The sequence below is a fragment of the Physeter macrocephalus genome, chromosome 9 (assembly GCF_002837175.3).
Source record: "Physeter macrocephalus isolate SW-GA chromosome 9, ASM283717v5, whole genome shotgun sequence".
Classification (NCBI taxonomy): Eukaryota; Metazoa; Chordata; class Mammalia; order Artiodactyla; family Physeteridae; genus Physeter; species Physeter macrocephalus.
In genome coordinates this window covers 105,988,681-105,998,065 of record NC_041222.1, presented here as the reverse complement: position 1 = coordinate 105,998,065, position 9,385 = coordinate 105,988,681, and the positions used below count along the sequence as shown (strand labels likewise).

Here is a 9,385-nt window from a genome sequence, read left to right as displayed (position 1 = left end):
TTATAGTTTTCTGAGTACAGGTCTTTTACCTCCTTAGGTAGGTTTATTCCTAGGTATTTTATTCTTTTTGTTGCAGTGGTGAAAGGGATTGTTTCCTTAATTTCTCTTTCTGACCTTTCGTTGTTAGTGTATAGGAATGCAAGAGATTTCTGTGCATTAATTTTGTATCCTGCACCTTTACCAAATTCGTTGATTAGCTCTAGGAGTTTTCTGGTGGCATCTTTAGGATTCTCTGTGTATAGTATCATGTCATCTGCAAACAGTGACAGGTTTAATTCTTTTTTTCCAATTTGTATTCCTTCTATTTCTTTTTCTTCTCAGATTGCCATGGCTAGGATTTCTAAACTATGTTGAATAATAGTGACGAGAGTGGATCCTTGTCTTGTTCTTGATCGTAGAGGAAATGCTTTCAGTTTTTCACTATTGAGAATGATGTTGGCTGTGGGTTTGTCCTATATGGCCTTTATTATGTTGAGGTAGGTTCCCTCTATGCCCACTTTCTGGAGAGTTTTTATCATAAATGGGTGTTGAATTTTGTCAGAAGCTTTTTCTGCATCTATTGAGATGATCATATGGTTTTTATCCTTCAGTTTGTTAATATGGTGTGTCACATTGATTGATTTACTCATATTGAAGAATCCTTGCATCCCTGGGATAAATCCCACTTGATCATGATGTATGATCCTTTTAATGTGTTCTTGGGTTCTGTTTGCTAGTATATTGTTGAGAATTTTTGCATCTAAATTCATCAGTGATACTGGTCTGTAGTTTTCTTTTTTTTAGTATCTTTGTTTGGTTTTGATATCAAGGTGATGGTGGCCTCATTGAATGAGTTTGGGAGTGTTCCTTCCTCTGCAGTTTTTTGGAAGAGTTTGAGAAGGGTGGGTGTTAGCTCTTCTCTAAATGTTTGATAAAATTCACCTGTGAAGCCATCTGGTCCTGGCCTTTTGTTTGTTGGAAGATTTTTAATCACAGTTTCCATTTCATTACTTGTTATTGGTCTGTTCATATTTTCTATTTCTTCCTGGTTCAGTCTTGGAAGGTTATAGCTTTCTAAGAATTTGTCCATTTCTTCCAGGTTGTCCATTTTATTGGCATAGAGTTGCTTGTAGTAGTCTCTTAGGATGCTTTGTATTTCTGTGGTGTCTTTTGTAACTTCTCCTTTTTCATTTCTAATTTTATTGATTTGAGTCCTCTCCCTCTTTTTCTTGATGAATCTGGCTAATGTTTTCTCAATTTTGTTTATCTTCTCAAAGAATCAGCTTTTAGTTTGATTGATCTTTGCTATTGTTTTCTTTGTTTCTGTTTTATTTATATCTCTGATCTTTATGATTTCTTTCCCTTTACTAACTTTGGGTTTTGTGTGTTCTTCTTTCTCTAGTTCCTTTAGGTGTAAGTTAGATTGTTTATTTGAGATGTTTATTGTTTGTTGAGGTAGGCTTGTATTGCTATAAACGTCCCTCTTAGAACTGCTTTTTCTGAATCCCATATGTTTTGGATTGTCCTATTTTCATTATCGTTTGTCTCTAGGTATTTTTTTATTTCCTCTTTGATTTCTTCAGTGATCTCTTGGTTATTTAGTAACGTATTGTTTAGCCTCCGTGTGTTTGTGTGTTTTACGTTTTTTTCCCTTTAACCTGATATCTAGTCTCATAGTGTTGTGGTCAGAAAAGGTGCTTGATACGATTTCAATTTTCTTAAATTTACTGAGGCTTGATTTGTGACCCAAGATGTGATCTATCCTGGAGAATGTTTCATGCACACTTAAGAAGAAAGTGTAATCTGCTGTTTTTGTATGGAATGTCCTATAAATATCAATGAAATCTATCTGGTCTATTGTGTCATTTAAAGCTTGTGTTTCCTTATTAATTTTCTGTCTGGATGATCTGTCCGTTCACATAAGTGAGGTGTTAAAGTCCCCCACTATTGTGTTACTGTCGATTTCCTCTTCTATAGCTGTTAACAGTTGCTTTATGTATTAAGGTGGTCCTATGTTGGGTGCATATATATTTATACTTGTTATATCTTCTTCTTGGGTTGATCTGTTGATCATTATGTAGTGTCCTTCCTTGTCTCTTGTAACATTCTTTATTTTAAAGTTTATTTTATCTGATATCAGTATTGCTACTCCAGATTTCTTTTGATTCCCACTTGCATGGAATATCTTTTTCCATCCCCTCACTTTCAGTCTGTATGTGTCCCTAGGTCTGAAGTGGGTCTCTTGTAGACAGCATGTAGATGGGTCTTGTTTTTGTATCCATTCAGCAAGCCTGTGTCTTTTGGTTGGAGCATTTAATCCATTCACATTTAAGGTAATTATCAACATGTATGTTCCTATTACCATTCTCTTAATTGTTTGGCTTTGTTTTTGTAGTTCCTTTTCTTCTCTTTGTTTCCCACTTAGAGAAGTTCATTTAGCATTTGTTGTAGAGCTGGTTTGGTGGTGCTGAATTCTCTTAGCTTTTGTTTGTCTGTACAGCTTTTGATTTCTCCCTTGAATCTGAATGAGTCGCTTGCTGGGTAGAGTAATCTTGGTTGTAGGTTTTTCCCTTTCATCACTTTAAATATATCGTGCCACTCCTTTCTGGCTTATAGACTTTCTGCTGAGAAATCAGCTGTTAACCTTATGGTAGTTCCTTTGTATATTATTTGTCATTTTTCCTCTGTTGCTTTTAATAATTTTGCTTTGTCTTTCATTTTTGCCAATTTGATCACTGTGTGTGTCGGTGTGTTTCTCCTTGGGTTTACCCTGTATGGGACTCTCTGCACTTCCTGGACTTGGCTGGCTATTTCCTTTCCCATGTTAGGGAAGTTTTCGACTATAATCTCTTCAAATATTCTCCTTCTGGGATCCCTATAATGCGAATGTTTTTGTGTTTAATGTTGCCCCAGAGGTCTCTTAGCCCGTCTTCATTTCTTTTCATTCTTTTTTCTTTATTATGTTCCACGGCAGTCAATTCCACCATTCTGTCTTCCAGGTCACTTATCCGTTCGTCTGCCTCAGTTCTTCTGCTATTGATTCTTTCTAGTGTATTTTTCATTTCAGTTATTGTAATGTTCATCTCTGTTTGTTTGTTCTTTAATTCTTCTAGGTCTTTGTTAAACATTTCTGGCATCTTCTCGATCTTTGCCTCCATTCTTTTTCCAAGGTCCTGGATCATCTTCACTATCATTATTTTGAATTCTTTTTCTGGAAGGTTGCCTATCTCCACTTCCTTTAATTGTTTTTCTAGGGTTTTATCTTGTTCCTTCGTCTGGTACATAGCCCTCTGCCTTTTCATCTTGTCTTTCTGTGAATGTGGTTTTGTTCCACAGGCTGCAGGACTGTAGTTCTTCTTGCTTCTGCTGTCTGCCCTCTGGTGGATGAGGCTATCTAAGAGGTTTGATGGGAGGGACTGGTGGTGGGTAGAGCTGGCTGTTGCTCTGGTGGGCAGAGCTCAGTAAAACTTTAATCCGCTTGTCTGCTGACGGGTGGGGCTGGGTTCCCTCCCTGTTGGTTGTTTGGCCTGAGGCGACCCAGCACTGGAGTCCGCCCAGGCTCTTTGGTGGGGCTAATGGCAGACTCTGGGAGGGCTCCCACCAAGGAGTACTTCCCAGAACTTCTGCTACCAGTGTCCTTGTCCCCATGGTGAGCCACAGCCACCGCCCGCCTCTGCAGGAGACCCTCCAACACTAGCAGGTAGGTCTGGTTCAGTATCCCCTGTGGGCACTGCTCTCTTCCCTGGGTCCCGATGCACACACTACACTCTTTGTGTGCCCTCCAAGAGTGGAGTCTCTGTTTCCCCCAGTCCTGTAGAAGTCCTGTAATCAAATCCCGCTAGCCTTCAAAGTCTGATTCTCTAGGAATTCCTCCTCCTGTTGCCCGACCCCCAGGTTGGGAAGCCTGACGCGAGGCTCAGAACCTTCACTCCAGTGGGTGGACTTCTGTGGTATAAGTGTTCTCCAGTGTGTGAGTCACCCACCCAGCAGTTATGGGATTTGGTTTTACTGTGATTGCGCCCCTCCTACCGTCTCATTGTGGCTTCTCCTTTGTCTTCGGATGTGGGGTATCTTTTTTGGTGAGTCCCAGTGTCTTCCTGTCGATGATTGTTCAACAGCTGGTTGTGATTCTGGTGTTCTCGCAAGAGGGAGTGAGCACACGTCCTTCTAGTCGGCCATCTTGAACCAATCTTTCAGGGAAACGTTTGACGCAGAATCTTTGGTATTAGAATCAGAAAGTGATGGCTCAACATCTGCCTTTTAAAACAAAAACAATCTTATTAACTTACTTGGCTGTGCTGGGTCTTAGTTGTGGCATGTGGGGTCTTCTTTGGGACATGTTGCGGCATGCAGGATCTCTTAGTTGCGGCATGCAGGATCTCTTAGTTGTGCATTTCCTCCAGAATCATTGCGTGCTAAGTGACTCAGCATCAGCGGCTCACATTTTAGGTGTTTGCTTGTGCTGAAGTGATGCAGCTTAGTGAGAATTCAGCACACGGTTGTGACGTCCCTGCTCAATTCCAGTTTAAAATAGTCACTGGAGCAGCAGCACCGAGCGTCCCCGCCCCAGGTGGCTGGTTCTGCTGGTCCCTGTGGCCCTTTTTATTCCCTCGACCTCCTGACGGCTGAAGTCAGACCTTCCAGGCTGGGTCTCAGGACAGGGTATTTACAGACTAAGCAGAAAGGCAACATGTGGCCCAGGAATGTTCTCGAGACGATCCTAGTGGGGCGGCTGCCAGTGATTCTCCATGAGCCTGGGCCCCTACTGATGTGGGAGGACCCCCAGGGGTGGGGTTCACAGTGTTCGGGGCTGCATACAGCAGTAGAACATGCAGAAATCTTTATTTCTCACTAATCGAAGGTCATGCTGAGGCTGAGAGGAAGTATTTAGAGTCTTAGTTCCTAGGAAGGAAGGAATGTATCAGCCTTTAAACAGGACGTGATACAGCCATACATCACCTTTGAGGTCAGAATCTTCTGTCGTCAGAATGAGTGTGGGGGGGGCGGGCTTCCCAGGGGGGCTTCCCAAGACTCGCTTTGAGATCTGGCAAAAGAATGTTTAGTCCAGGTCACACATTCACTTTACCTCGTTGTACCTGAGAAGCCTAAGCAGCATTAATATTACCTTAATCCATAAAGTAAATGTGATATGTGTTTTGTTTCCAGAGAAATATAGTGAAGGACTGAACCCTGAAGAGAGGGATGTCTTGGTGTCCTTGTCGTGGACCCGAAACAGGGACTTGCTGGCAGAGAGATGGGTCTCAGTTATTTAACTGCAGTGTCACAGCTCCTGTTAAGGGTAATACCTGCCTGTTTCAGGATAATCATGTGATTCCTTGTTGTGGTTTATCATTAGGCAAATATAGTCACTTCACAGGTTCATGGCTGGGCTTCGGGCTTCCAGAACAAATGAGGTTAATTATTGGATAAAGGTATATGATAGATGTTAGTCCAAGGACCCACTTCCCTGGGCTAAGAAGCAGAATACATGCCAGACTAATAATTTATGCACTCTACATCTCACCGGTTTCCCCAGAACGAACCACAAGTGTCACCTGATTGTGTTTGATTCCAGACTGTGCCTGTTTTGACCGTGCGACAGGGAACTTCTGGAGTGTCTGAGTCGGTATCTGCTTTGAATTGCTTGGATCCAGGATAGATAAATATATATCAATAGAAGATTAAAAACATGCCTAAAGATAGCTATAAAATCCAAGTTCAGAAACCCTTTGAATAGTCAATAGAGGAAACTATTGGTATCCTATAACTGGCGTGCATTTCTGCACTTCACTTTTCTATCACAATTAGGTGCAGTTATCACTGAGCGCCTTGCCTAGGTGTGGGGAGAGAGCTGTTCATGTTACCGTCAGGTGCCTGCCTTCTGAGTTCAGCACTCCTTTCTGCTCTGCCTCCACACCCTGGTTCCCCCTACCCTGTCCTTGAATATGTAGATAATTCCTCTCTGTCCTTGAATTTGTAGATAATAATTCCTCCACAGAGGGAGCGAGGGTGGGAGGTTAGGAGGTGGACAGATTGATCCTGACTGTTCTTCATACAAATAACCTCACCTCTCACCTTCTCCCTTCCTATTTCCTGTTGTTTTCCAACAATCAATATGAGAAACTCCTATAGGTAGAGTCTGTAATTCTCTGGAACCCAGTACCTTCCACATCTCTAATAAGCTTTCAAGCAACCGGAGTTGTTATTTTTTTCTATGCCTGCTGTAGTGTGGTTTGATGAAACGTGCACATTTTAAGAAAACAAATTGATTATTTCCCTTGCTCAATTTATTCTCTATTTGGATAAAGCTGCCACTGAAGTATCAAGTTTCATGTTCGGGAACGAACGGACATGGCGGGAGGCTTGCCTCTGCCCTTCTGGACGAGAGAAGGTTTCACAGGCCGGGCGCTAGGTTGGTCTGTTCATACATGTTCACGAGAGACGGAAATTCGCTAGATTTCCCACACCAGTGTTTCCTACTCTCGGGAAAGTACACTGGCTGAATTATTAGAAGCAGGGTACTTGGGGACACCAGGAACCACTCTTCACAGATGTTCCTTCAGGAAGCAGAGGAATGTGACAGCATCTACAAGAGGCTTCCTGCCAGGCTCCCCAGGCCAGCGGGAGGAGGGGCTGCAGGTCCCTGACGGCCCCCACGGCTCCGGCCAGCCTCCCGAAGGATGGTCCTTGGAGCAGAGGACCTGGAATAACGGGGCCTCTGCTGTCTCATCCCACAGTCCCCGGAGACCCTGGTCACTTTGGTGCTCACAAATCTCTTCTTTTTTTAAAAAGCCATTGCTTGTTGCTTTGGGGAAATATCAGACTTTAATTAGAATTAAGTTACTGCCAGAAGGGGATGAAACAAGCAAAAATACAAAGCGATAATACACCCTTAAAAGGAAACCACCCGCTAAGTTGCCGCATCTCTCAGGAGAGGCCTCTGGCTTGCTTGGGGACGCGAGTGCTTTTACGCAGAAAGATCTTCCTGCTCCTTAGAACTCCCCCGAGGCCGGGCCGGGACCCTTCTCTCTCTACAGGACAGTCTAGGGAGGTGGGTGGAGGGTTTTCAGGAAGGCTCAGACCCAAGACCTGGAAGGCAAAGCTAGGATCACGTTTCCCGGGCTCCTCTGACCTGCGGGTACACAGCCAGACGAAGGATTAATCCCTAGCAAAGATTAATTCAGATTAAGGCCCTCATTCCCAGGGCAACGATCCTTTCCAGGCCAGAGGGGGGTAGAATTCTTAGCTATTACAACGCTTTTCAGTGTGCATTCTCCATTGTGTGAGGCCTGGTTTCAACCTGATGGGTCTATGATTTATCTGCAAAGCGAAACCAAATTGTTGCTTATTCACACCCAGCCTCTGGATCTCCACAGCGTTAGCTTGTAACTGTAAGTGACACAGTTCATTGTAGCTTCTCAAAATTAATTATTTATGTTTCCATCAACCGAGGTCATACCAGGACTGCTTCAATCTCAAATATGAGAAACCCAGGTGAACAATTACAATTTAATTGATTTACTCCAGTTTTTATGTTGATCCTGAAGTACTTTATCTTCTGAAAAGTATTAAAACTCTCCAATGAACATATATATTCTGTAGAGCCATGCTCACAGGCAGGCTAGAAAATCAGATGCTACATTAAGGAATTCTCTAGTAAGAGCAAGTATTTTCCATACTGTTTATTTTTCTGATTTTTCTCTAGGATGTGGAATCACACAGTATGATTTGGTATTAAGAGTACGGCCTCTTGGGCTCGAGTTCACGTCTAGCTCAACTGCTTCCAAACTGGCACCCTGGGGAGGTGGCTTAGTGGACCTGTGCCTCAGTTTCCCCATCCTGTAAAGTGGGCTGGTGCTGGTAGCTCCTCCCCGAGTTGTGAGGACGAGGCGAGCTCACACTGTCACCGTCTGGCGAGGTCGGCGCTGGCCGTGGGCGCCGTCGGCAGTGGCAGACGTGGTGGTGGGAGACGTGCTCAGCGACGTGCGGGGCACTGGCTGCAGGGAGCGGAGGGCCCGGCTGACCCTGTCCTCTTCCTCCTGCAGGAAAGTGGCAGATGCACGACGGCCTCCTGAACATCACCAAGGTGTCCTTCACGGACCGAGGTCGATACACATGTGTGGCCGCCAACGTCCACGGCACCGTGAACAACACGGTGACGCTGAGGGTGGTCTTCACGTCGGGGGACATGGGCGTGTACTACATGGTGGTGTGCCTGGTGGCCTTCGCCGTGGTGCTGGCCCTCAACATCACCCGCCTCTGCATGATGAGCAGCCACCTGAAGAAGACCGAGAAGGCCATCAATGAGTTCTTCCGTACGGAGGGCGCCGAGAAGCTGCAGAAGGCCTTCGAGATCGCCAAGCGTATCCCCATCATCACCTCGGCCAAGACGCTGGAGCTGGCCAAGGTCACGCAGTTCAAGACCATGGAGTTTGCCCGCTACATCGAGGAGCTGGCCCGCAGCGTGCCGTTGCCCCCGCTCATCATGAACTGCAGGACCATCGTGGAGGAGCTCATGGAGGTGGTGGGGCTGGAGGAGCAGGGCCAGAACTTCGTGCGCCACGCGCCTGAGGGCCAGGAGGCCGCCGCCGGGGACGAGGTCTACACCATCCCCGACGCCCTGCAGCGGAGCGAGTCCCCCGCCGCTGACTCAGACGCCTCGTCGCTGCATGAGCAGCCCCAGCAGATTGCCATCGAGGTGTCCGTGCACCCCCAGGCCCGGAGGGAGCCCACGGATGACCGGGACGGGGGGCCCCTCGAGGCCAGAGACGAGGAGGACACCGAGCCGTCGGCCGAGCACTCCCCCGAGTCCGCGGCGCCTTCCACCGAGGTCACATCCGCGGCGCTGACCTCCGAGGAGCCCACGCCTGTCGAGGTACCGGACCGTGTCCTGCCGCCGGGTCTCCTGGAAGCCCCAGAGCCGGCCGGGGCGTGCGACAGGAACGCCCGCGTCGTCTACGAAAGCCATGTCTAACAGCACCCCCCCCCCCCCCGAGAAGCTATGCACAGCCCGAGAATCAGGGCCGCCCCCCTGCCCAGGGCCAGACGCAGTCCGTCCTCGCCGCTAAGCCTTACCGGAGACGCCTGTCCCGTAGGTAGAAGCCAGGCCCCTTCAGAAGGGAGCGCCTGTGTGCATGCTGTGTGCCCGGACCGCGCCCCGCGACAGAGGATGCAGGCAGCGGCACGGTGCAGGTCTAACAGCACCCCCCCCCCGAGAAGCTATGCACAGCCCGAGAATCAGGGCCGCCCCCCTGCCCAGGGCCAGACGCAGTCCGTCCTCGCCGCTAAGCCTTACCGGAGACGCCTGTCCCGTAGGTAGAAGCCAGGCCCCTTCAGAAGGGAGCGCCTGTGTGCATGCTGTGTGCCCGGACCGCGCCCCGCGACAGAGGATGCAGGCAGCGGCACG

General features: G+C 47.0%; 1 protein-coding gene across 3 annotated transcripts in view; it reads left to right on the top strand.

Moving 5' to 3' along the window:
• MFAP3L (microfibril associated protein 3 like) overlaps window positions 1–9,148 on the top strand; it is a 38,469-nt gene extending 29,321 nt beyond the window's left edge. For all 3 annotated transcript variants that reach the window (XM_055087360.1, XM_024130898.3, XM_024130899.3), the window contains one exon: window positions 8,025–9,148. In XM_055087360.1, the coding sequence (XP_054943335.1) occupies window positions 8,025–8,953 (929 nt within the window). In that variant the 3' untranslated portion in view covers window positions 8,954–9,148. The remainder of the gene's footprint in view (window positions 1–8,024) is intronic.
• Window positions 9,149–9,385: the final 237 nt, after the last annotated feature.